Source organism: Phoenix dactylifera, chromosome 8, assembly GCF_009389715.1.
Source record: "Phoenix dactylifera cultivar Barhee BC4 chromosome 8, palm_55x_up_171113_PBpolish2nd_filt_p, whole genome shotgun sequence".
Classification (NCBI taxonomy): domain Eukaryota; kingdom Viridiplantae; phylum Streptophyta; class Magnoliopsida; order Arecales; family Arecaceae; genus Phoenix; species Phoenix dactylifera.
Genome location: NC_052399.1, coordinates 12,704,646 through 12,731,497, shown reverse-complemented (window position 1 = coordinate 12,731,497; position 26,852 = coordinate 12,704,646). Strand labels below are relative to the sequence as shown.

Genomic DNA, 26,852 nt, shown 5'->3' with positions numbered 1-26,852 from the left:
CCAAATGCCCATAAAAGCCATCGTATGCAGGTCAAAAACTGAACCTGAGGTGGGTGCCGTACTACTTGACAAAAGCGGCGGAACTGCGTGCAATGGCTGAGCTCCATGCGCGCGCCCTTGTCAAAGGAAAATAATAGTTTTTTTCCCTGCAAATCAGAGCCGAATATATAAATGAAAGCGTGGAAAAAATTCGTCCCCTTGTGCCGATGAATAGCGACGTCTTCCCACCGCCGGAGACTCTTCTACTCTGGGAATCGGAAGCGGAGAGATTCTCCCATATTCGTCCCCTCTCCCAAAAATAAATGGTTCTCTCCACTTCTTCGGAGTCCTCCTCATCGCCCTCGCCATCTTAGAGAGTGCGTGGGAGATGAGAACGAGCGCCTCCGACGGGGTCGAGGAGGAGGAGCAGCAGGTGATCTCTGAAGGAGGAGGGAGAGGTACGTGGAAGCACGCGGCGTTCCACGTGGCGACCACCATCGCCACGCCGGCGGCCTATGCTCCCTTGCCCTTTGCTCTCGCCTCACTTGGCTGGCCTCTTGGTATTCTCCTCCTCCTTTTCGCTTCCTCATCTCTGTAGAGAAAACGTTTTAGGAGAAATCTCTGGGCTCATTCGACCATCCATCCGACCTTAGCTCAGTTGGTAGAGCGGAGGACTGTAGTTGAGCAGGTTAATCCTTAGGTCGCTGGTTCGAATCCGGCAGGTCGGATTTTTTTTTTTTTTCTATGAAATTTTTTTCTTGCTTGGAAGTGCTGTGTGCTGAAGTCAAAACTTCTTTTTTTATTTTCCTAATAATAACTATTATTATAAATCATTTTTTAATTCGATTGACATGTTTAAAATTTTAATTTGCATGTATGGTTGTTGTAAAAGCATCAAGCACTGTGAAAGAATGCATTGTTCTTTCCAATTAGCATCTCTTTTTTTTTTTTTTAACTGCTAGGTGCTGAAGTGAAAGCTTCTTTTCTTCCTTCCTAATCATAACTATTTTAAATCATTTTGTGATTCAAGTGGCATGTTTAAAATTTTGATTTACATGTACGGCTCTTATTAAAACATCAGGCACTGTGAAGGAAGGCATTGTTGTTTTTCCAATTTGGATCATTGAAAAGGCATAGGAACTCACCTTGAAGCCTTTGAGTGCCCAAAGACTAACTACCACAAGAAGGAATATGCAGTTCAATTGTACAAAAGTAATGAGAATCATGATGTAAAGATGAAATTAAACCTAAGACTGGAAAACATATCATGGACGAGGTCAGGCACACGAAAGCCTAAAAAGCAATGGCCCTAAGCTCATAGCAAGAAACCGAAAGCTCATGTCTAAGACCGATCCAAGATGGAGTGAATATACAATTTTGAAATTACAAATGTCTAAAACTTTAAAAATGTAGGAAAATATATGTTTGTTGAGTTTAATAAATATTTATTCCATTAAGCAAGTCGGTATGTATCGTGAAGCCTTAGAGTATGTCAGTTGATACACCATAATGCGAAGCAATATTGAGTTGTAATGAGTCCATTTTTACTGCCCAAAGGTTACAAAGGGTGGGCATCATGCTTAAGAGACCTCAACATATTTCGTGCTACATGATAAGATATGCATATATGGTGCAGAGCATTTTCTAAAATTCAGAGGATCTACATGAGAAAGCATCGATCAGTGTGTACTAATATTTGTTTTTATTGAAATAGGAACAACCATATTATTGACAGGAACGAAAAATAAAGATAAAAATTTGAAAAAGATGCAAAAGAGTAAAGATAATGTTCAGATCATACACCTATTAAGGTATAGGCAGTTGTGAGGAACAAAATTGAAATTGATCCTAATGATAAAGATTCTAAAGGAGACCACAAATTCTAAGGATTAATCTGGATTTATGGTAAGATTTTAAGCATTTGAGGTTATCTTCTTCCTAAGGAACTTCCTACATGAAAGAAAAGAGAAAGAAAATAAATACAGTTTATTGACGCGGAGCATTTGAAGAAATGGTTCACTGAACATTAGATGCAAGGCAAATAATAGGACTATACCATATCAAGATATACGTAAAGACTAATACTAGAAATTGTGGTGGCAACGCAAGTGAGATTCTATGATTTGGGACTTATACTGATGTTGATCTTTATTCTTGATCTATTTACATTTGTTGTGGATGAATAATTGTTGAAAATAAGAAATTTCCAGGATATGATGTCTGCAGTTGATGGTGATGCACATGCGAACTAATATTTAGGAAGAAAGCTATCGAGAAGAAGGATTCAAATATTAACAGAATCATAATATGTACGGTGTATGCAATTTAATAAGGAATTAAGAGGGAGAAATGATGATTCAGAACTCTTGCTCTCGTAGCTTAATTATACAATCAGTTCTGGATAACGGATTGTGCCGAAAAGAAATAAGCTGGATAAATGAAGTGAAAAGCTGCATGCCACTTAGTATCGAATAATGAGTTTATATGATAATGGTGTGGCTTGTACATGGCTCATGGATTTTAGCACTCGCAAAGGGTTATGCTCATGAGTGTACATCACAAAAATGACCCTATTAAGGTGATAGTTTGGTAAATGGTAATGGCAGAGAGGATAAGCTTAAGATTGAACGCATCAGAGGAGACAAATGGTCATGCTGGTTATAGACGAGTTCCTGCATTTACGATCATGTGGGATGTATATGGAATATCAGTGGAGGCTTTCATAATAAGTGCTAGTAATTGCCAAAAGGCCAAGAATGGTTGGCAAGACCTTAGATAGCTAAGTGAAAAAGTTTGGAGAAACAACTGACAAATCTTGCATTGGTAGATAGATAGCCCTCAAAGGGAATGAGAAAGGATTTACTAGTCTAACTTAAACCAAGTAGTAATTGGCTTCATGGAAACTATAAATAGCAAGCCTTATCCCAAATGGACCAATTTAGGGATTTCTCTAGTGCTATTCAAAAGGGCTAAACTAAGCCCCCAGTAAGATGGTGCGGATTGGATCTCACAGCTTTCATACAGGTTTTTCCAAGTAGCTTTCAATCCTTTTATTCAAATATCAGCCCCATTCTATAATATATGTTTCACCAGTTTTGTGTTATCATCTGCATCACTTTGCATTACCAATTCTTTGTCTTCCTAATAGACATGTATGCATAATTTCTTTCTTATTTTCTATCTTCACAACATCAGTCATCTTATCTTTATGCATTCTATGCATTTCCAACATTTAAACACATAGACATTATCCTCCTATGCAATCGACGATGGCACAAGTCTGTATATTTTTCCCTTCCTCCATTCTACTCTAAGATACTATGAAAAGTTTTGTCTTTTCGAAATGATCTTGATAGTGGTTGCTAGGAAAAAAAGTTGGCAAGGCTATGGTATTTGTTGCACTCACATCTGATGAATGATTCTGATCCTTTTGAATGTAGATCCAAGAACACGATTTCTCTGAAAATGATCCTCCAATCTGAAAATGCAACATTAAGAAGTCTTATTTTCCTGACATATGAGAAATTCAGTTACTTGAATCTTCATGAATCTCTCAATTTTCTTTAATTGCACTAAATTTTTTGATAGAATCCTTCATATTTTTGGTTAGTTGAAGACTAGAATTAAATTTTGGTCATTATGGTTTTAATTCAGGTGTTTGCAGTTTGGTTGGTGGAACGCTCACGACATGGTATTCCAGTTTGTTAATTGCTTCATTATGGGAATGGAATGGAAAGAAGCACACTACTTATCGTCTACTTGCAAAGAGTATATATGGTTAGTTCCTTTCAATTAAAAATAAAGTGTTCTACAAAGATTAGTAAATTAAAGCAACTCTTCTTGATTATGAAGTAAACTAGTGAAGTGTTTCTAACATTTTAATTGCTTTGTAATCTATTAGTTTCCTTAACTTGTGAAAAGTAGTGGCATGTTGTCTTCCAGAAATGGGCTATCATTTAATTAGTCTTAAACACATCCCAACACCACAAATATATGCATGTGCACAATGTAATTGAAAGGAAGAAAAGCTTTATAGTTCATCCTCTATTTATGATCTGATCAGGGAAAAGAAAGATTTTCTTCAATCCACTCAACTCGAATCTCTCGGAAGATAACTAGAAGAGGATAGAAGAATTATTAAAGTAGGGCTTTAAGTCTCATTTCTTTTATTAATGATTAAAAAAATGAAGTACATAACCTCTGTTTATAATGTGAGGTCCGCCCAAATACAATTTGGCTCGGATCTTTCTTTCTAAACTTAGTAGGACTCTCTTTCCTAAAATAGACGTTACTAGTAGAAATTTTTTAGAAAAAGCTAAAAATCTTGAGGGGGTAGATCTCGACTTATGTTGCTTCACCTGATTCTTCTCAGATAGAGAGCTACGTCTAGCCAAAGTCTTATCCGGAAAAAAAAAATGGTTTGATCGGCCTGTTTTGGGCCCCAATCGATGAAATTTGGACTACATCGCTTGGGGCGCCGGCCCCTAAGGGCATGGCGTCACGTCGTAGATATCAAAAAATTGTCTGATTTATAAAAAAAAAAAAAAAAACCATCTCAATCAGACGTCGTATGACCAAGTTATGGTCTCTAAAAGCTTTGGCTTGCGACTCAGCTTTCTATTGTAGTGGATCTTGCTCCTAGTCCCTGTCTAGCCCTGCTCGTAGTGGCCAAAATAGTGCACATCGATCTGGAGATCCTCTTGGATCATGTTACTAGAAAAAAAAAGAGGAAGAGGGGAAAGAGAAAATAAAGAGGAAGAGGAGAAAGAATGTGAAAACAAAACAGGAGTTTGAGAAAAGGGAAGATGGGAATTCTTATGATTGATATGGTATAATGTGGCTCGTAAACTTTATGTATCTAAGCATGGGCTATACAACTAAACTCTACTCCTCATATTGTTAATGGTACACCTAAGATCATTTGTCTCTTGGCCAATGAATGAAGGTCCATCTTTCCTTGCTTGCTTGAGTTCTTGACACTTCAGAAAGAATATTAGCAAGACAAGCTTGTCCTTATTTAAAGGAGAACAATTTCTTTTGTGGAAACTCTATCTATCTATCTGCCTGCCTTTTAAAATAAATATTAAATTTTATAGTTTTCTTGCAAAATAAATAAGGAACTGTTCTTCAAGTTATTAGGTTTTTATTTGGGCTTCTAAAACTTAGGTAGATTGCCTGTCAACCACAAGAGCAGGCCAATCGGGATTTATGTCTCTACTGTCATGTGATCATGATTGGTGTTGCTGGTGGTCCAAACCGAGAACGATTGGCACAGCGGTGTGAACGGGGTTCCCTTGGAGTTGGGTTGATTGCGCTCCACCTTCCACCGGGGAACCTGCAAGCAAGCCTCGCACCACCACTGGGGTAGTGGGGGCCCTCCGACGATCAAGTCAGAGGAGATTGAAGGAGAAGGAGAGATAGCAGCAGCAGGTAAGAGAATACTCTGGAAAACCTTTGCTTACCCTCCCCCTTCTCCCCTCCAGCCGCATATATACCAGGCTGGGGGGTCTTTCTGGGGGGTTGGTCATCGTGTGGCACGATGGAGTTGCCACTGGCATGGCCGTTACAGGGCGTAGTGGGGCTCCGCTTTGTACGGCTGTTGCAGGGGATCGTGGAGCAGCGCCGGATGCGACCGTTGCAGGGAGTAGTGGAGCAGGGGGCCGCGGTGTGCCTCAGGGGAACAGCCTGTCGTTGTCGGGAGATTGCCGACTCGGGGTCGGATGACTGGATCAGGGGGCAGCCGACTCGGGGTCGGGCTGCGGAGCCGAAGATATCCGACTCGGGGTCGGATTACTGGATCAAGGGGCAGCCGACTCGGGGTCGGGCTGCGGAGCCGAAGATATCCGACTCGGGGTCGGATTGCTGGATCAAGGGGCAGCCGACTCGGGGTCGGGCTGCGGAGCCGAAGATATCCGACTCGGGGTCGGATTGCTGGATCAAGGGACTGCCGTAGTCTTCCTGGGCGCGCGTGCCGGTCACGTGGGGCATGGTGGCTAAATTCCCCCGTAACAGTAGCCCCCCACTTCCGAGCCTGGAACTAGGAGGGGAACGGGTGAAGGGAGTGATGCTTCGAGATTGCCGCCATCCCTCGGAAAGGCGCGCGCGCTTCGAGCTCCCCGCCTCCTTTATGGCGTATAGCGGTTGTCGCTGATCTGGCAGTCTGCGGATTTCGGCGGACATCCTTCCTTAATGGCGTCGATTCGCCTTTGGGGCGCGAGCGATCCTTCGGCAGCCAGGCGTCCTCTGGCGTCACCGAGGCGTCACCCGTCTTTCCGCCTATTTAACCGGGGGCCCTCCCCCGTCCGCTTTTCTCTTCGCAGGCATCTTCGAGTTTCTCCCTTGCGCTGCTGTCGTTGCCGTCGGACTGTTCGCTCGCTCCTCCTTTGACGCTCTCGGAGCCGTTCTTCCTTCCCTTCCGGTGAGTTGCCCCATTCTTCAATTTAGGGCTCTCCATACTTTCTCCTTCCATATTAGTGTACTTCAGTCGTTCCGGTCCTTTCCCCCTTTTTGGCCCCGTCCTGACCGTAGATCCACTGGCCATTAGGTATGGACGAAGTAAGAGCGAACCGCATTCAGTCGGATCTGGTCCCCGAAGACCTAGATAGGTTCGTGGCCCGGTACCACCTTCCCGAAGCCTGCAACGTTACGCTCCCGGGGCCTGAGGAGAGGATGTCCCATCCTCCTCCAGGGAAGGTCGCCATCAACGAGGACATCCTTCGGGCCGGGTTCCGCTTTCCCCCCTCGGACTTAGTTGTGCAGGTGCTTCGGGGTTTAAGAGTGGCGCCGACGCAACTGGTGCCGAACTCATGGCGCGCCATGACGGCCTTCCAGGTTCTCTGCCGCATGCACGAGGTTCCCGCCACCCTGAATGTCTTTTGGGAATGCTACAGCCTGAACGGCCACCCCCAGGACAGAGGGTGGTGGTGCTTTGCGGCGCGGCGAGGGTGCGGCCTCGTCAAGGAGGCTCCTTCCTCCATTCACGGCTGGAAGGAGCGTTTCTTTTTCATTGACGTAGATCCCTCTTGGGGAATCAGGGCAACCTGGGAGACGCCGATGAAGTCCCCGATCGGCCTATCGAGGTTGTCGAGGGAGGAATCCGATGGCGTCGCCGTCTTGAAGGGGTTGGTTGCCGAGGGCCGGCTCCCCCCGGTGTCTCGCCTTATTTCTGAGGACACCTTGGTGAACGTCGGCCTGAGCTCGGTCCCCGCTGACCGTGAGCCCGCCACTTCTTTTTTAGCTTTTTTTCTCCTCTTTCATTTCTTCTTTCCATCAGCTTCTCAGTCTCCGACCATCTCGTCCTTTTTGCAGAAATCGACGACGTCAGGCGGTCGGACAAGGCGATGGCTGTTGGTAGGACGTCCCTACTGGAAGCGGTCCGGAGGAAGAAACGGACTCCTCCGAGCGGGGTCCCACCGGCGAAGAAGTCCCGCCAGCAGGCGACTCCGACGCCGACAGACGGGTCTGGACCCACCGATCAGGGGGACGCCGCGGGCTCAGACCGACAGTTGGCGCTGTATCAGCCCTCCGGTGATGAGACTACCGTTATTCCGGAGGTGTCATCTGAGCGCGCCCGAGACGGCCGGGTTGGACGCGATCGGTCCCCAACCCGGCCTTCGACTCGGTCGGCTTCGGATGACACGAGAAGGAGGGGCGCGCCGAGGCCCCGGCCAAGCGGAACCCTGTCGATTCCTGGAGCGGCCCCCGCCCCGAGCACGGTCAGCATGACTCTTCCCCAAGCGATGGGTAAGGGTAAGGCTGTAGAACCACCGTCCGGCTCCGGGGCGAAGTCGGGGTCGGCCTTCACTTTCGCCGGCGCCCGAAACCTCATCGAGACGGTGCTGCTGGAGAAGGACCGTTGGCAGGTCCGGCAGATGAGGATCCCTGACGTCGGGGCTGCCAGCTGCGTCTGTCTTATGTCAGTGAGTGTTCTTTTGGTCGCTTCCGCCACTTATAAGTTCTATTGATCCCCGTCTGACGCTCTCATTTTTCCTATCTTTTAGCTCGCCCAGTACATGATTCGTCTGGAGGAGAGCCACGAGGAACAGGCAAGGCTCCTGGCGAGGGCCGAGAGCCGACTGAAAGCAGTAGAGGAGGGAGGCCAGGCTGCGGCGGGGAGGACGACCAGGGACCTCGAGACGAGGCTCCAGGTGGCCGAAGAGCGGGCACTCGGCTTCGCCGCCCTCGAGAGGCAACTGTTGGAGGCTCAGGAGCAACTCAAGGTTGCCTCGGGTCTCGAAAGCGAGATCAGGAAGGCGGAGGAGCGGGCCGAAAAGCAGTCCCGGAAGGCTGCCGACTTCCGGGAGAGGTGGAAGAAGGCCCGGCAGTCAGCCGACAACGCCCGCAACCGAACCCGGTCTCTTGAAGCCAAGCTGGGCGAATTGGAGTCGGTCTTGGAGGAGTCCCGCGCGAGCGACCAGGAGCTTCGTTCGCGCTTGGAGGAGGCCGAGGCTGCTCGCATTGCTGCCGAGGCGAAGCACAAGGAGGCTCGGGCTGATCTGCTGAGGGTCTCCTCCGAGGCGGACGACCGGATTGTGGCGAAGGTCATGGAGGCAAAAGCTCAGATTACGGAGCGAGCAGAGGCGGCGCTGGCCGAGAAGAGCGCGGAAATCGGGCGTCTGGCGGTACAGGCCTATCGTCAGTCCGCCGAGTTCATCCGTGACATGTCGGAGGCGGTACAGGCCTATCGTCGGTCCGATGAGTTCGTCCGTGACATGTCGGACGCGGGGTCCGACTCCTTTGTCTTAGGCTTCGATGAAGGCTTGGCAAGGGTGTCGGCCAAATACCCCGGGATTGACCTGAGTGGGGTCTCCCTCCTCGACTCCCCTCCGGCGCCATTGCCTGCTGATTCTCCAACTGCCTCCCTACCCCTTGCGGACGTGCCCGGCGTTCCCGACCCAGGGGTTCCTCCAAGCTGACCCTCTGTACCTTTCTTTGTCCTTTTCTTTGTATGTTGGCGTTTTGCCGAGTTGTATGGGTCTCGGCCCTGAAACAATGAAAGTTAATGCAAATAGAGTGTTTCTTCATTTCACTTTCGTCCTTCCTCTTTTTAACTTTTGGTAGCGTCTCGCCGACTCCTAACTCTTGAAGTTCTTCCGGCGCTAGGCCAGGCATCCGAGGGTTAGGCCTCAGGAAATTCTTCCGGCGCTAGGCCAAGCATCCGAGGGTTAGGCCTCAGGAAATTCTTCCGGCGCTAGGCCAGGCGTCCGAGGGTTAGGCCTCAGGAAATTCTTCCGGCGCTAGGCCAGGCATCCGAGGGTTAGGCCTCAGGAAATTCTTCCGGCGCTAGGCCAGGCATCCGAGGGTTAGGCCTCAGGAAATTCTTCCGGCGCTAGGCCAGGCATCCGAGGGTTAGGCCTCAGGAAATTCCGCTCGTTAGTCGGCCAAGGCTGGCGCAAGCCGAGGCGACCGGTCGGGGCTTCAGGCCAGTCTGCTCCCGGGATGATCATCAGGTTAGCCTGGCATCCGAGGGCCGAGCCTCGGGAGATTCCGCTCGTTGGTCGGCCAAGGCTGGCGCAAGCCGAGGCGACCGGTCAGGGCTTCAGGCTAGTCTGCTCCCGGGATGATCATCGGGTTAGCCTGGCATCCGAGGGCCGAGCCTCGGGAGATTCCGCTCGTTGGTCGGCCAAGGCTGGCGCAAGCCGAGGCGACCGGTCGGGGCTTCAGGCTAGTCTGCTCCCGGAATGATCATCGGGTTAGCCTGGCATCCGAGGGCCGAGCCTCGGGAAATTCCGCTCGTTGGTCGGCCAAGGCTGGCGCAAGCCGAGGCGACCGGTCGGGGCTTCAGGCTAGTCTGCTCCCGGAATGATCATCGGGTTAGCCTGGCATCCGAGGGCCGAGCCTCGGGAAATTCCGCTCGTTGGTCGGCCAAGGCTGGCGCAAGCCGAGGCGACCAGTCGGGGCTTCAGGCTAGTCTGCTCCCAGGATGATCATCGGGTTAGCCTGGCATCCGAGGGCCGAGCCTCGGGAAATTCCGCTCGTTGGTCGGCCAAGGCTGGCGCAAGCCGAGGCGACCGGTCGGGGCTTCAGGCTAGTCTGCTCCCGGGATGATCATCGGGTTAGCCTGGCATCCGAGGGCCGAGCCTCGGAAAATTCCGCTCGTTGGTCGGCCAAGGCTGGCGCAAGCCGAGGCGACCGGTCGGGGCTTCAGGCTAGTCTGCTCCCGGGATGATCATCGGGTTAGCCTGGCATCCGAGGGCCGAGCCTCGGGAAATTCCGCTCGTTGGTCGGCCAAGGCTGGCGCAAGCCGAGGCGACCGGTCGGGGCTTCAGGCTAGTCTGCTCCCGGGATGATCATCGGGTTAGCCTGGCATCCGAGGGTCGTGCCTCGGGAAATTCCGCTCGTTGGCCACGCGCCTGTTGCTTGCCGCTCGACGGGATTTCTCCGTGGCCAGCTACGATCGTGTTTCTCCTCCTCTCCAAGCGTCGCCTGGGGAACACTGGAAGGGCATTAAATGCTAATTGAAGCGTTACCTGGGAAATCGGATCGCCAGTTGCTGCTTGCAAGGAGTGTCAGTTAAGCGGCCGCGATACGCGCGCTCTTCGAGGCGGATGCGGCCTGGGCGCGAGCGGAGATATGTGGGCCGCGGGATACACGCTGCCCGGAGTGTCCTGCATGAAGAATGCAATTAAGGAGAACGACTCTTAGGAGATCGTGGGAGGATACGCCTCGAGAGCCGGAACGGCTCCGGATTCGGTGCGCCCGCCTTTATTGGAGCCACCCGCATCGGAACGACCGGAGGGCCTCAGTTTGGCTATAAATATAAGTGCAGGCGCGGTGGAGCCTGCCAAGCCGGAGCTATTCAGGTTGCCATGGTTCGTGGACCTCCTCTCCGGCGTGTGGCTGGGAAACCCCCACCGGAGGAACGGGAGGCGCGCCCCTCGCGACTTCCGCCAACTAGCCGTTTCATCTGGGATCAACAGGGAGGTTCTCCCCGGCGGAACTCCGCTCTAGGCGTTTCATCCGGGATCACATCCCCCCTCCTTTCAGCCCCGCCTCCCGATTGAGCTCTGCGCCAGACGCTTCATCCGGGTTCGCGCCTCCTCGCGCTCTTCTCCCTTGTGTTCCTTCCCTCCCCTTCTCCTGGGGAGGACCGGAATATCCCTTGGAGGTGGCGTTCCTCTGGAGGCAGCGGGAACTCCTCCTTCGTCCACTTCTTCTTCGTCCGCGCCGGCTCTTCGTCTTTTGCGTGAGGCGTCGATGGCGCCTCCGGGGAGAAGCACCCACGCCCGGTGGGATTGCAGCTGCTTCGGATGGAGGGTTCGGGATCCCAGATCTTCAGCTCCACGGAGTCTCCACCTCTTCCTTGTTTTCTTTACTCCCCAATTCTCCTCTGGGAATTCTTTGTAATCACACGAACACACCGTTGTAACCAGGAATTATTGAAACGAAAAGAATTGTACATTTTTCGAACTGTCTTCCTGGCTTTGTCGTTCTACTGGTAATACACCCGCAGGTTAGCGGAATTTCAGCTCCTCGGAATTTCTCGACCATCTAGGGCCTCCAACTGGTAGGAGCCAGGTCGGTTTACCCAGCGAACCCTATACGGGCCTTCCCAATTTGGCGCCAGCTTCCCACCTTCCGCGGGTTGAGATGCTTTGGCTCGCCTTAGCACCAGATCTCCGATTCTGAAAAGTTTCGGTCGGACCTTGGAGTTATAATATCGGGCCACCCTCCGCTGATACATCGCCATCCGAACCTGCGCCATTTCTCTTGCTTCTTCCAAGAGGTCCAGGTTTCCTCGGAGTTGCTCCGAATTGGCCTCGGGTCGGTGCGCGGCCACCCGGGGCGAGGGGAGTCCGAGCTCCACAGGAACAACCGCTTCCGTGCCATAGGTTAGGCTGAAAGGCGTCTCCCCGGTAGGGGTCCGATGCATGGTCCGATACGCCCAAAGGACATTCTCGAGTTCTTCGACCCAAGCTTGCCCCGTCCGACCGATTCGCGCCTTAATTCCTTGGAGGATTGTCCGATTTGTGACCTCGGCCTCACCGTTGGTTTGGGGATGCGACACAGATGTGAACCGATGCTCGATCCCGAACTCCTCGCAGAAGTCACGGAAATGCTTGTTGTCGAACTGTCGACCATTATCCGAGATGAGGACCCGAGGTACCCCAAATCGGACAATGATGTTTTTCTTCACGAACTTCCGGACTTGCGCCTCCGTGATAGTGGCCAGCGGCTCTGCCTCCACCCACTTGGTGAAGTAGTCGATTGCAACAATCAAAAATTTCCGCTGAGCTGAAGCGACGGGGAACGGTCCGAGGATATCCATTCCCCACTGTGCGAAGGGCCAGGGCGCGGTGATTGGTGCCAAGGGGACAGAAGGGACTCTCTGGACGTTGGCGTGGCGCTGGCAGGCGTCGCATTTCCGTACGTGATCCTTCGAGTCCTCCAACAAGGTAGGCCAATAATAGCCTTGCCTCATGATCTTGTGCGCTAAGGACCTAGCCCCCAAGTGCGATCCGCAGACGCCCTCATGGACTTCGCCGAGGACGTAGGCCGCCTCCGAGGGGCGGAGGCACCTTAAGAGGGGGGCGGTGAACGAGGTCCGGTACAGCCTCCCTTCATAGAGTACGTAGTGGGCGGACTTCTTGACAAGTCGCCGAGCTTGATCTTCGTCTTCAGGGAGGATCCCTTCGGCGAGGTAGGCGACGAGCGGGTCCATCCAAGACGGCTTCGGATCAATCGCCATCACCGCTCCAGCCTCGCCGATGCTCGGGGCATCCAGGGTCTCCAGGTAGATTGCCCTCGACAAGTTGTGCGCCTCTGTGCCCACCAAGCGGGACAACCTGTCGGCCCTGGCATTTTCGCTTCTGGGGACCTGCTGGATGTCGACACTGCCGAGGTTGGGAATGAGTGCTTGCACCTTCCGGACGTAGTTCTGCATGGTCGGGCTCCGGGCCTCGAACTCCCCACGAACCTGCCCGACCACCAGCTGGGAGTCGGTGAAGACCTTCAAACGCCGAATGCCGAGCTCCCTGGTGAGTTTGAGTCCCGTGACTAGGGCCTCGTACTCCGCCTCGTTGTTGGTCACTGGAAATCCAAACCTCAAGGCATACTCGGCTATCACTCCATCAGGACTGGTAAGGACCAGCCCGGCCCCTCCACCCTCGGGGTTGGACGACCCATCGATGTGAAGCGTCCAAATCGGGAGGTCGAGGCTGGGTGTGTCCGGCGGTTTAGGTTCCGCCTCCTGCACCGTGCACTCAGCGAGGAAGTCCACGAGCACCTGGGCCTTGATGGCGGGTCGAGGCTGGTAGCGGATGTCGAACTCACCGAGTTCTACTGCCCACTTCACCAGTCGTCCCGCATTCTCGGGGTTGCTGAGGATCTGCCGTAGCGGTTGATCGGTTAAGAGGGTGACCGAATGAGCCTGGAAGTAGGGGCGAAGCCTCCTGGTCGCGGTTAGCAGCGCGAAGGCGATCTTTTCAGCCTTCGTGTACCGCGTCTCGGCATCCCGTAGGACCCGGCTGATGTAGTACATAGGCTTCTGGAGCTTTGCCTCTTCCCGAACCAGCACCGCACTGACCGCGGTTGGGGAGACCGCCAGATAGAGGTAGAGCATCTCCCCTTCTTGCGGCTTGGACAGTAGGGGAGGAGACGCCAGGTATTCCTTGAGCTGGTCGAATGCTGCTTGACATTCGGCCGTCCAGAGGAAGTCTTTCGGGCGTTTTAACACTTTGAAGAATGGTTGGCAGCGTTCGGCCGATTTTGCCACAAATCGTCCGAGCGCGGCGACCCTTCCAGCGAGATCCTGAACCTCCTTTACTTTGGTCGGAGGGGACATACCTTGGATGGCCTTGATTTTGTCTGGGTTGGCTTCGATACCCCGCTGGTTGACAATGAAACCGAAGAACCTCCCGGCCGAAGCGCCGAAGGCGCACTTCGCTGGGTTCAACTTCATGCGAAACTTCCGCAAGGTGGTGAAAGTCTCCTCCAAATCCGCGATGTGCTGGTCTGCATGGCGACTCTTCACCAGCATATCGTCCACGTACACCTCCATGTTCCGGCCGATTTGCTCTTTGAAGATTTTGTTGACGAGGCGCTGGTAAGTGGCGCCAGCATTCTTCAGACCGAAGGGCATTACCTTGTAGCAGTACAGCCCCCGGTCTGTTATAAAGGCAGTTTTCTCCTCGTCCTGTGGGGCCATCATTATCTGGTTGTAACCGGAGAAGGCGTCCATGAAAGACAGCAGCTGATATCCGGAAGTCGCGTCGACCAGTTGGTCTATTCGCGGAAGCGGAAAGCTATCCTTAGGGCACGCCTTGTTCAGGTCGGTATAGTCGATGCACATCCTCCACTTCCCGCTCGCCTTCCGGACAAGTACAACATTTGCCAGCCACTCGGGGTAGCTTACCTCCCTTATGAATCCTACCTCCAAGAGCTTGTCTACCTCCTGGTCGACCACCCGGATCCGATCTGGGGCACAGTGTCTCTTCTTCTGCTTTATTGGTCGGTGGGTCGGGTCGACGTTGAGGGCGTGAGAAATGACCTCCGAGTCGATCCCAGGTACATCGGCCGCCGACCAGGCAAATACATCGGCATTGGCTCAGAGGAATTCCACCAACCGGGCCCGAGCCCCCGGGTCGAGATTGGCGCCGACCCGGACCGCCCGGTCGGGGCGGCCTTCCTCAAGGGGGACTTCAACCACACCCTCGGCCGGCTCCCCGTGCCGCAAGGCCACCTCGTCTCTGGCATCAAGGGACTCGACGCTTAGGGCTTCCACGGGCTTCTTCCCTTTGAGAGTCGCTAGGAAACATTGCCGTGCGGTCGGTTGGTCACCTCGGACCTCTCCGATCCCAGCCGTCGTGGGGAACCGCATGAGCAAGTGGTACGTAGAGACCACCGCACGAAGGGCGTTCAGTCCGGGTCGTCCGAGGATAACGTTGTAGGCCGAGGGAACACGGACGACTAAGAACCCGAGTCGCACCGTGGCTTCTGCGGGTGCAACGCCCGCAGTCACAGGCAGCTCGACGACTCCTTCGGCCGGGACAGCGTTACCAGTGAATCCGATGAGGGGGGTGGATGTTTTGTGCAACAATTGTCTGGACAAGCTCATCTTTTGGAAGGCCTCGTAAAACAAAATATCAGCTGAGCTTCCACTATCAACAAGAACACGCCTTACATCATAGTTTGCCATAGTGAGGGAGATCACCATGGCGTCATCGTGGGGAGTCTGAACCCCCTTTACATCCTCATCAGAAAAGGTGATTACATTGCCGACCCTCTGCCTCTTTATGACGGCCATCCCTGATGCTTCCGCCGAGCCCCCTGCGTTCCTCACAGGCCGAGAGCAGCCCCCAATGATAGTATGGATCACGCCCGCAACGGGTCGATTCTGCTCCCGAGGCTCCGGAGGAGCCGGGTCGGCCGGACGCGGGTCCGCGGGGGGACGTCGGTCGCTCACATATCGACCGAGACGCCCCCGACGGATGAGAGCCTCGATCTCGTCCCGAAGCTGGAAGCAGTCCTCCGTGTCGTGGCCGTGGTCTCGGTGGTACTCACAGTACGGCCGAGAGGGCCTCTTCCCAGGGATCTTCCGCATCTGTCTCGGAGCCGGGAGATCCTCCCGCCCCTTGATCTCCATAAGGATCTGGGCCCGGGGAGTCAGGAGAGGGGTGTACCGGTTGAAACGTCGAGGCGGAGAACGAGGGCGCGGGGCGCCGCGGTTCCTCGCCGGCGATGGGCTTCTGCGCCGACGCTGGGGCGTCGGGCTCCTCCTCTGGCGTGCCTCTTTTCGCCTTTTCTTCCCAAGCTTTGGAGGGATCTCGGCGGCCTCCTTGCTCCGGTGGGCGGCCGCCTCCTCGGCGTCCGCATACTGGTTCGCCCGGGACAACAGCTCCGGGAAGCTCCGTGGCAGGCGTTTATCCAGGGAGAAGGTGAGTCTGCCCTTCCGGAAGCCACGCTTCAGGGCTGAAAGGGCCACCTCCTGACTCAGGTTCCGGACCTCCAGCGTAGCCTTGTTGAAGCGGGTAAGATAATCCCGCAGGCTCTCTCCCTCGTTTTGCCGGACATCAAAGAGGGAGTCGGAGACCAGTCGCCGCCGGCTACTGACGGCGAAGTGAGTGATGAAGAGGCGAGTGAACTGGTCGAAGGACCGGATCGAGTCAGCCTCCAGCCCGGCGAACCACGCCCTCGCCGGGCCACGGAGGGTTACCGGGAAAGCTTTGCAGAGAAGGGGATCTGATGCTCCGTGGAGGAGCATGAGGGTCCTGAAACTCTCGACGTGATCCCGAGGGTCCGCCGCCCCGTCATAGGGCTCGATCGCCGGCATTTTGAAACCCGGCGGATTCGGGGTCCGCAGGATCCTCGAGGCAAGCGCCGGCTGGGAGGAGATCTCCAAGTCGGCGAAGGGATCTTTGGAATGGCCCTTCAGGACCTGGAGTTGTCGGTGGAGATCGTCCACCCGCCGATCCAGGGAGCGCGACCGGTGGGTGGGAGACAAGGAGCGGCGAGAGGGGGACCGACTGGAGCGCGGGTTCCTCGAGGACTGGGGGGTCTGGGAACGCGCCCGGGCCCGCCTCTCGTACCCCGCGCAGCTCCGGTGGGAAGGTCCCGGCAGAATGGAGCGTGCTCGAGAATCCTCCTCGCGTCGGCGCTCCTCCCCATGGGAGAGGAAGGAACGCGGGTTGAGGAGGACAGGCGAACGCTCAGGCAGCGGCGGCTCCTGAGCCTGCTGCGGCGCTCGGGACATCGCACCCTGCAGATTCTGCACCGCCTCCGCGAGGGTGCGAACCTGCTGGGTTAGCTGGTCGAATTGGGCGGCCTCGACCATCTGAATGGGCGGTGGGGCGGTGGAGTGTTGCTGAGAGCGTGTTGGGGATGCAGCGGCCTCCCGGCCAGTGGCGCGAGAGGCCCCGCGACCGGAAGCATTGGAAGCTCCACGACCACCTCGCCGTGCCATTACGATCGCTCTGAGATCCATCCCTTCCTCTAGCGCCAACTGTTGCTGGTGGTCCAAACCGAGAACGATTGGCACAGCGGTGTGAACGGGGTTCCCTTGGAGTTGGGTTGATTGCGCTCCACCTTCCACCGGGGAACCTGCAAGCAAGCCTCGCACCACCACTGGGGTAGTGGGGGCCCTCCGACGATCAAGTCAGAGGAGATTGAAGGAGAAGGAGAGATAGCAGCAGCAGGTAAGAGAATACTCTGGAAAACCTTTGCTTACCCTCCCCCTTCTCCCCCCCAGCCGCATATATACCAGGCTGGGGGGTCTTTCTGGGGGGTTGGTCATCGTGTGGCACGATGGAGTTGCCACTGGCATGGCCGTTACAGGGCGTAGTGGGGCTCCGCTTTGTACGGCTGTTGCAGGGGATCGTGGAGCAGCGCCGGATGCGACCGTTGCAGGGAGTAGTGGAGCAGGGGGCCGCGGTGTGCCTCAGGGGAACAGCCTGTCGTTGTCGGGAGATTGCCGACTCGGGGTCGGATGACTGGATCACGGGGCAGCCGACTCGGGGTCGGGCTGGGACTGCCGTAGTCTTCCTGGGCGCGCGTGCCGGTCACGTGGGGCATGGTGGCTAAATTCCCCCGTAACAATTGGTAAATAAAAATCTTGTCTTTGCGAGGAGTTCAGATATCCTAGTGTGCAACTTAGGATGAATTAAAACTTTATGATGCATGATTGATTGATTAGGACCCCAAAACTTATGCAGTGGTATTAAATATGGTGTCGATCATCCTCCCAACTACCAACTGGAACAACCCTTCTTTTGAAGAGTTTCTTCACTTTTTTATTGCAACTTGAGTGGTGTTCCATGAATGCATCATCTTATCTTGATCTAACTTTCTACTCACTGAGCAAATATCTTGTGTACCAAATTCTCTTATAAAAATAAAAAGAAGTAGCAAAATAAAAAATATTGGATAAGGATTGTGCTAAAAACAGGAAAAGAGAGAACTGAGGCCAAGTAGAAATAGAGGGATGGTTGTTGGGGTTTTTTAGAGATAGGTGGGGGTCCATACTGTTGGGAGAGAGAGGATAAGAATTGTTAAGAAATTAAACAACTTTTTAAGATGGAGAGAAACATAAAGAGAGAGGATTGTTTAGATGGATGAGGATAGGAAAAGAATACTTGTATTAGGAGATTTGAATTTAAATAAAGAAGAAAATTTTCTCTTCCATATCTACACATGCTATCGATTCTATTAAATAAAGCTTTATATGAATAACTAATTGAAATTCTGGCAAGGGTCAAATTTGATAGACCTAAAAGCCGCATGATTGATTGATTAGGACCCCAAAACTTATGCAATGGTATTAGATATGGTGTCGATCATCCTCCCAACTACCAACTGGAACAACCCTTCTTTTGAAGAGTTTGTGGGGGTCCATACTGTTTGGGAGAGAGAGGATAAGAATTGTTAAGAAATTAAACAACTTTTTAAGATGGAGAGAAACATAAAGAGAGAGGATTGTTTAGATGGATGAGGATAGGAAAAGAATACTTGTATTAGGAGATTTGAATTTAAATAAAGAAGAAAATTTTCTCTTCCATATCTACACATGCTATCGATTCTATTAAATAAAGCTTTATATGAATAACTAATTGAAATTCTGGCAAGGGTCAAATTTGATAGACCTAAAAGCCGCTGCACCCCCCCCCCCCCCCCCCCCCCCCCCCCCCCCCCCCCCCCTTCTCTCTTTAATATAGTGTAGATATAGATGAAAGGAGGCAAAAGCTAAAGTTAGAAATTTTCAAATTCAGGTAAAATTGAATGGAAGCATTTTTTTCATCAAACCTTCATCTCAAGAACCATGATTTTATATTGTTTCTCTGTTTCTCCACTGAATGTATTATTTTTCTTCTTAGGATCCTGGGGTTATTGGTTTGTGACACTCTTTCAACAAGTGGCTTCTTTGGGCAATAACATTGCTATCCATATTGCTGCTGGAAGCAGTCTTAAGGCAAGTCTTCGATACCATGCATTTATTCATCCTAGTGGATACCAGCTAACTAACTTGAATCATTTCTGTTTTTTTCTCAGGCAGTGTTTAAGTATTATCATAGGGATGGTACTTTAACATTACAGGATTTCATTGTTTTCTTCGGGGTCTTTGAGCTGCTTTTATCACAACTCCCAGATATTCACTCACTGCGGTGGGTAAATGCCTTGTGCACGTTTAGTACCATAGGCTTTGCTGGAACAACCATTGGTGTGACCATATACAATGGTAAATTCATTATACTTGTTTTCTCTTTGTTAATTCACAGAGATGACTTATTAGATCAAATCAATGAATACAGCTTAACTTTGCTCCTGTTCTTTTCAGTTTAAATGCTAGAATTAGCATGCAATATTATTTCCTTTGAGGATCATTATGTTTTGTAAAGTTACTGATAACATTTTTTGCATTGGCTAGCTTCATCAATTGTAAATTTACTTCTATATTAAGGATATTTAGGCTGGCAAGAACTTCTAAAGGGCTTCTCAATTATACTTTCTATGTCACTGTCCAGCCAACAAGGCTTGCCATATGTTTGTATTCGAAACAGAAACAAGGGGGCATATATGAACTTCGATATACGTATAGAGGGATGTTATATCTATACAAGAATACTCTTTTTTGTTATATAATCTTATGATTGCTGATATCCCGATACATTTTCCAAGAACATGAAATGCAGGTATATTTTTATAATTTAACCAAAAAAGTCAGTATTCCAGTTACCTGTGAATTTCTACATTTTCTTTTCTAATCTCAAGTACTACATGTTTTAACTTATTCCCTACTGAACACTTTGCTCCATTGTTGTTGGTAGCCTTTATTACCCTCTACATCTCCATCTCTATCTCATGGAATCCTCATTATACAAGGTATCTACTACTTAGAACAACTACTAACTATTTACTAGGGAATGTAAAGAAATATAACTAAACTACTTAGGTTCAAGCATTGCCTTTTACAGTTGTCTTTCTGTTCTAGAACTATTTTAATTTAGGATGATCCTGTTATAATCTTACTGAGATTTAATTTCCAGCTGAGTGAATGGATTATATACACATGAGTTGTGAGACTGATAGTTAAGCATGTCTCAAAATGAAAGAAGGCACAGAATTGGATCCATAGTCCATAGCATACCTCAAGACTTCTGATTATCATGGGCAAAGCTGGCTTCCTCCCAAATAGCATGACATCATGCAGAAGATCCATCGATACTGAACTACAATTTTCTTGAGGTCCAAAATTTGTGTGTTTACTAGTCTCTGCAAATGGAATTTACATTTAACATCGCTGTGGTGAAACTGCAGGCAGGTAACCAAATCCAACAGCAACCAGCACAACTGCGCGGCTCTCATTAGATTGCCAACTGAAAGGAAGAAACGAACAGGTAAAAAACTAAAAGAATATAGACTGAAGGTGGCAGGATGAGACATCATGCAGTCCCTCCTCGCAGTTCGGAAACATTTTTTTAAGTGAAATTGGGTTCGGGATGCGGCAAAGCTAATTCAAAGGCATGCAATATCGGCTTGCACTTCATGATCACGCTTGTGGACAATTGTCATTATTTCTACCAAAATGTCTTGGACCTCCAAAAGTATAGCCCTGAGATGGTCCAATTATTCAAAAGAAAAAAGAAAAAGTAACCTAAGGGATTAGAGGAGGACGAAAATAGGAGTGTCCACATTCTTAACCCAAACAAGGGAAAACTCAAAAGCAAGGTTGCCTAAATCAGTATCAGTACATGTATCGGTCAGCCACTGGTTGGGTACGGTATCGGTTTGGTATCATACCTGCACACAGTATTACATGGCATGCTGGTCTGATGATGACATGCCTATTTGTTTTTTTTTAGTTTTTTAAATTTTTTTAACATTTAATGAAATGTAATCAATTGTTTTTATTCTTTAAATGATTTTTTTAACTCTAATTTGATGTTTCTTGATATCTTTTGATGTTTTTATTAAGGTGAACCTCCTAATTTGATGTTTTTATCATCTAATACATCTTAAATGATGCTTCTCAACCCTAAATAGACCATAATTATATCATGAAATGAAATTAAAGTAGATCAAGCAGTATATTTGTAAAACAAATAGTGGAATACAAAACATATAATTAATTAGATGTATTTAAACTTTAAAGTACAACATACATACGAATATTTAAAATCTGGTGGAGTGTTGATGTCTCTCGTAGATGTCTGGATCATTAACATAATTAGGAGGTACATCAGTCCACCTCTCTATTCACTGTGTACATGATCGCCCCCAAACTTGAATAAATGAACACTAAATTTTGGTCGAGAGTAGCTTGCATACCCCTAAACAAGCTTCAAATTTTGCAGTTATTTTTTTGTTATTATTTTATCTGTTCAAAATTTTTAAAAAATAAAAATATATTTTTGATTTAAAAAAGTATAGATTTAACAAAAATTAAAAATTTTAGTGCCATTATATAGATTATTCATAAATCTACAATATATCATGAAATCATACTAAATTCAAAATTTTTAGCATAACCTCCTCTATTTTTTTCATTTTTTTTCCAATTTTTGGCCTAAAAAGGAAAGAAAATGAAGAAATAGAGAGTGGGAGAGTAGGAATACCTTGAAAGAAGCTTGGATCTTATGCTTTTATTGTTGAAATCGGTGTTTATTTTTATTTTCATGGGAATTTTTGGAGAAAATTGAAGAGAGGAGGTGTGAGAAGCAACAAGAGCTTCTCACGCCCTTTTCTTCAATTATAAAAGGGGAGGGGGGGTGAAACCAGACTGAACCGGTCAGTGCGAACCGCCGGGTTTGCATTGGTTCCACTCGAAAGCTCTTGATTCAAAGTGGCTTGCACGGGTTTGGTGCATTTTCCATTTTGTGGGAGAGAACCTTGCCCAGTTTGGTTCGGTACGCCCAGAATCAGGCAATTCGGGGCGCATACTATGCTCAAAAAGAGGGTAAAATAATAAAAGTTCATTAATTTTTTTAGAAGAAATAGCACAAATTAAGTTGTATATTTCACAATGAAACCATTACAAAGAAGATTCAACCCATTCCAAATTAAGAGATGAGATAATGCAGAGACAACATAAAGGACAATGAGATCATAAGAAAGAACACAGAACCTTGGTGGTGGTGGGATGGGCAAAGAGAAATGGAGAGAGAGGGGGGCACAACTAAGATTTGAGAAAGAGAGAGCAATGGAGGGAGAGAGGGGAAAAGGGAAAGAAAATGTAACACTAATTTAGGAGAGATGGAGAGGGAGATAGGACCAAAGCCATGACAAAGTACGGAAATGTTGCCTTAAAGATATGGATGGCCGAATGCCATAGGCTGCAAATTTACTGGGAGTCTGAATGGCATCAGCAAGATCACCAGTAAAGGGAAGACAATAGATATTCCATTTTCCACATGCTGGCCTTGAAGTGTTTTGTCCTCAGCAAAAACTTTTCCACCTCCATCATCTCCTCCCTCTCTCTTTTTGGGCTCTTCCATCCACCTCACCTCCACCATCTCTACCTCTATTTGCAAATGCAGATTCCAATGATGCCTCATGGTCTCTTCACAAGCCATAGAAACAAGAGAAGGGGTTACAAGGGTCCAAGATCTTAGAAGTTGATTTTTTTTTTTGGCTTCTTGGTCTAATTTCTTCTGATATAAATAAAATATGCTCATGCCTCAAAACGGGCATTTGGAGCATGGAATGGGGACACGGCAAAGTTGCAATAATTCCCTAGGTTTGGCTTTTGTTCTCCAAGATTTGAATGTTAAGAACTTCAAATAAGAATCGTTATGTTTTGGCAACTTCTTATGTGTGTGTGTGTTCGTGTGCATGTGTAGATTATGTACATGTATATTATGTGCATATGTGTTAGTCTATGTATGCATGAACATGTATATTATCTCTGTGTGTGAGAGAGAGAGGGAGATAATACACATGGTGTAAAGAAAAGAGTTTACGCCTTCTACAAAATTTTAGAATATATTGACAACTAACAGTGGTAGCATTAATGTTGCTTTCCTTTTACTCTTTAGTTTCACTATCTCTTTGATGTTGAATCCTGAGGTTGTTTGCTCGTTTGTCTACAATTACACAAGGGAAATGTTTGATACATTTGCTGTATATAGCACATATCTAAACATGCAGGCCATGAAACTAGTAATGAAATGCAGTAAAATTTAATCAGGAAACAGTGGACAAGACAATGGATAGCATGATCTCTAGGTTTTCTATATGATGGTGGTTACCAAGTTTTCCTCTTTTTTTTGTAGGAGAAAAGATTGACAGGAAGTCAATCAACTACACATTGCAAGGGAGCACTTCCTCTAAAATTTTCAAAGCTTTTAATGCTCTAGGTGCGATTGCTTTCTCATTTGGAGATGCCATGCTTCCAGAAATACAGGTGGAACATCTTGGAATGATTATTTCATCAGCATTTTCTGTTTCTGGTTGCATTGAGCATATTTTTTTTATCAGTAAACTTAATGTTCTATATTTTACTGCTTAAATTGTCGTCTACAGCCAAGGAAATGATCTTCACAGATTGTATGCAAATTGAGCTAATCTAGTACAATTTCAAAATTATTAACATTATGTGAATAAGCTTGACTATAGGAATTATATCGGAAACTAGCCATAATTTTAGCAATGCTGCATAACACATTAGAGTTAGTAAAAATCTGGTGGAAGAACTGTGAGTCATCTTTTATTAGGAAAAAGAAAGATATCATTAATTTTTTTCGTTGAAAAATGTTTAACACTTAAACTAGATGCCTCGATAACTTAAAAGAAAGTCCAACTAGTATATTCATATCATAATATGGTTTAGTTGAATGGTATCTCCTGTACGTGATTGGGCACGTATATTAGATGGGAGAAAATATCGTATACTTAGCATTCATGACCTTATAGCTGTCTCAAATTATGAGTCATTTGTCTTTTTATTTTGTTATTTTTATTCCTTTTTATTGGGAAAAAGGAATTTTGTTCTGATGCAGCAAGAAAGAACTCTGAACCAAGGTTTGTTGAATCGTGCCAAGCCGGCCGGTTCGGGGTGTATCAAACCAGACCAGTCGGCTACCGGCACGGTTCAGTCCATCGATTCGAAACAAAGGAAGACGGAGGAGAGAGAGGAAAAGAAAGAGGAACGGAGACGGAGACGGAGAGTGAGGGACAGAGGGAGGGAGAGAGAGACCTCTCGGCTCGTCAGTAGGGGTTTCCCCTATTTCATTTAGGGTGCCCTTAATTTTGTTGATTATTTTGAACTGAAGTCCACAAGCAATTTGCCAACTTCACTTAACTTCACTTAAGTAAAATTGGCAAACAGTTTGCCAATTTCAATTCGAAATCAATAAAAAATTGAACTCGGTAAATGGTTTGCCGACTTTAGTTTGAAGTATTTCAATAAAAAAAATACTGTAATCCTAGAATGGCACTGTATGGGCCTATACCATACCATGCTGGTCGCGACTAGCGTGAACCCTAGAACCGGTTCGGCGAATCTTGCTCTAAACTGAATTAGTAATACTTGTAAGAGATCTTAGTTTCCACCAATATGTGTTTGTGATGCTATTCAGATATGTGACATAGTTATTAGGTGTTCAAGCATCGTTAAACAATGGACACGGGCCTTTAAGAAACCAGACAGCAGAATGGAAGATCTCTAGATTCACTAACTGTAGTTACTATATATTTGCAACATTTTTCAAACAGGTGACGTGTCTCAAGTCTCCAGCTTTCCAGAAGGACCTTAAAGAATTCCAACATAGGGAAACAAAAAGTACATCTGCAAATGTGTTTAAAGATCTTTTCTTATGTATATAAAATATAAGCAGTTGATCTAACTGCAGTACAATTTGATAAAAATGACATTTTGATAAGTATTATGTTAGAGCAGACTATTTTACCTAAAATTACAAAAAAAATGACAGAGTAGTAATGATATCATGGTTTGATGTGATGAAATCTCGAGGAGTGTGGATGAAGTCTACAATTTCGTGACAGGTCAGGAATCGAAAATTTAAAGCATCCAGATAACAGTTAATGTTTTTACATTATTTTTATAATAAATCTGGTATTCCAATTTAAGATTTATATGGACACATTTACATAGAGGCTAAGTGCTATCAATTGAGCGGATGGTGTATTCATTTAATAATATATAAATATGCGACTCTCTTACCAGAATACTGTAAAGGAACCTGCAAAGAGGAACATGTACAAAGGTGTATCAGCTGCATATGGAATTATTGTTTTGACCTACTGGCAACTGGCTTTCACTGGATATTGGGCATTTGGTTCCCAAGTTCAGCCCTACATCTTGTCCTCCCTCACCATTCCAGGATGGACAATCGTCATGGCAAATATATTTGCTGTTATTCAAATATCAGGATGCTTTCAGGTACCTTTCCTTCATCCCTATCAAAAGCTGTAATTTAACACGTATGCTTTTCGATGTAGTGCAGATAATGCAAGCAATTTAAAACATATATCTTGATGAATTTTTTTCACTTCATACTTCTTCCAATATAAGCAGTGTGGTCCCGATTGCCATCTATTAGATAGGAAAAACAAACAATCTGTTCACACACGTATTCTGATGCATTTTATATTTTCAGATATACTGCAGGCCAACGTATGCATACTTTGAAGAACAAGTTCTGTCTAAAAATACAACTTATGGCATGCGCATCCAAAATGCTCTATGGAGACTTGCTCTCACCTCCATCTATATGGCTTTGATTACTCTAACTGCTGCTGCCATGCCGTTCTTTGGAGACTTTGTTTCCATTTGTGGAGCTATTGGGTTCACCCCTCTAGATTTTGTGTTCCCAGCTTTAGCTTTTCTAAAATCTGGAAGAATGCCCAAGAACAGCAGACTGAAACTTCTGGTGCAGATATTTAACCTTGCCATTGCTATTTGGTTCTCGTTTGTTGCAATACTGGGTTGCATAGGTGCTGTTAGGTTCATTGCTCTTGACATCAAGACATACAAGTTCTTCCATGACATGTGATCTTATATTTTAGCTCAGCCGTATCCCTGTCATCAGGGTATCGATTAGCTTTCTGGATTCTGGGCTTAAGCCTGCAGGTATAGATTGAGTTGCAAAACATTTAACGTATACCTGTAACTTGTAAAATATTAAAAAAAAAAAACATCTTGAAACACCTGCAAACTATAGCCCTGTAAGTATCTTAAGGACACATCACTTGCATTATATCAAACATTTCCATATTATCTTGCCTATAGGTACTTGATATAGTCAAGTGTTGCAGATTACGCTGTTAGACTGAACAGCAGTGAGTTGGATACAGTCAAATTGACTCCAGAGTCCAGACCATTCATGGAAGTGTTTGATCTACCGAAGCTTGTTTGACAAATTCAGGAATCCAATTTAAATCTTAATATTTCTATTATGTAAATTTTTTGAGATAATTGTATTATGTAAATTTTTTTCAGATAATTGTACACGACCATCTTGTTTAATGAGGCTGTGGATTGTGAAGATATACATAAACAAATGATTATATGAAATCTCTTTACTTTCACTATCTTCTTTCATAATCATGGTCCTACAAGCAGAATTGAAATCACATGATTGAGTTGATAGATTATGCAGCAAGAGGTTGTGCAGCATAACTGATCAAAATTGAAGGGGCTTACCTGAAAATTCGAATGGATGGTGAAACCTAAGGAGCATCCTATAGAACACTAAGCTTGATCAGCAAGTGGGCCTTCTTTATTTATTAAGTGATTGAGGAATTCTATAGTAGCTAATAGAATGTCTTGTTTTCTGAGGACAGTTATTATCTATAGAAAGCATGGTCTGTCGTACTGCTACATACCAGGCCCCATACCGCCTGGTACAGGGCGTAACATACTATATTGAAAGAAAATTGGTACCAAATTTAACTTCAAGTCGGTCCGTACCGATGAAAATGAG

At 47.7% G+C, this 26,852-nt stretch overlaps 1 protein-coding gene and 1 non-coding gene across 2 annotated transcripts; both read left to right on the top strand.

Moving 5' to 3' along the window:
- Positions 1-213: 213 nt before the first annotated feature.
- On the top strand, positions 214-26,457 carry LOC103716583 (GABA transporter 1-like). The gene is made up of 7 exons (XM_026808251.2): positions 214-539; positions 3,634-3,756; positions 18,786-18,880; positions 18,961-19,147; positions 23,181-23,311; positions 25,094-25,309; positions 25,527-26,457. The coding sequence occupies exons 1-7, from the start codon at positions 368-370 to the stop codon at positions 25,920-25,922; spliced, it is 1,320 nt and encodes a 439-aa protein (XP_026664052.1). The 5' UTR covers positions 214-367; the 3' UTR covers positions 25,923-26,457.
- TRNAY-GUA lies at positions 623-707 on the top strand. The gene is given in 2 exon segments: positions 623-659; positions 672-707. It is a non-coding gene; the product is annotated as a tRNA-Tyr (tRNA).
- Positions 26,458-26,852: the final 395 nt, after the last annotated feature.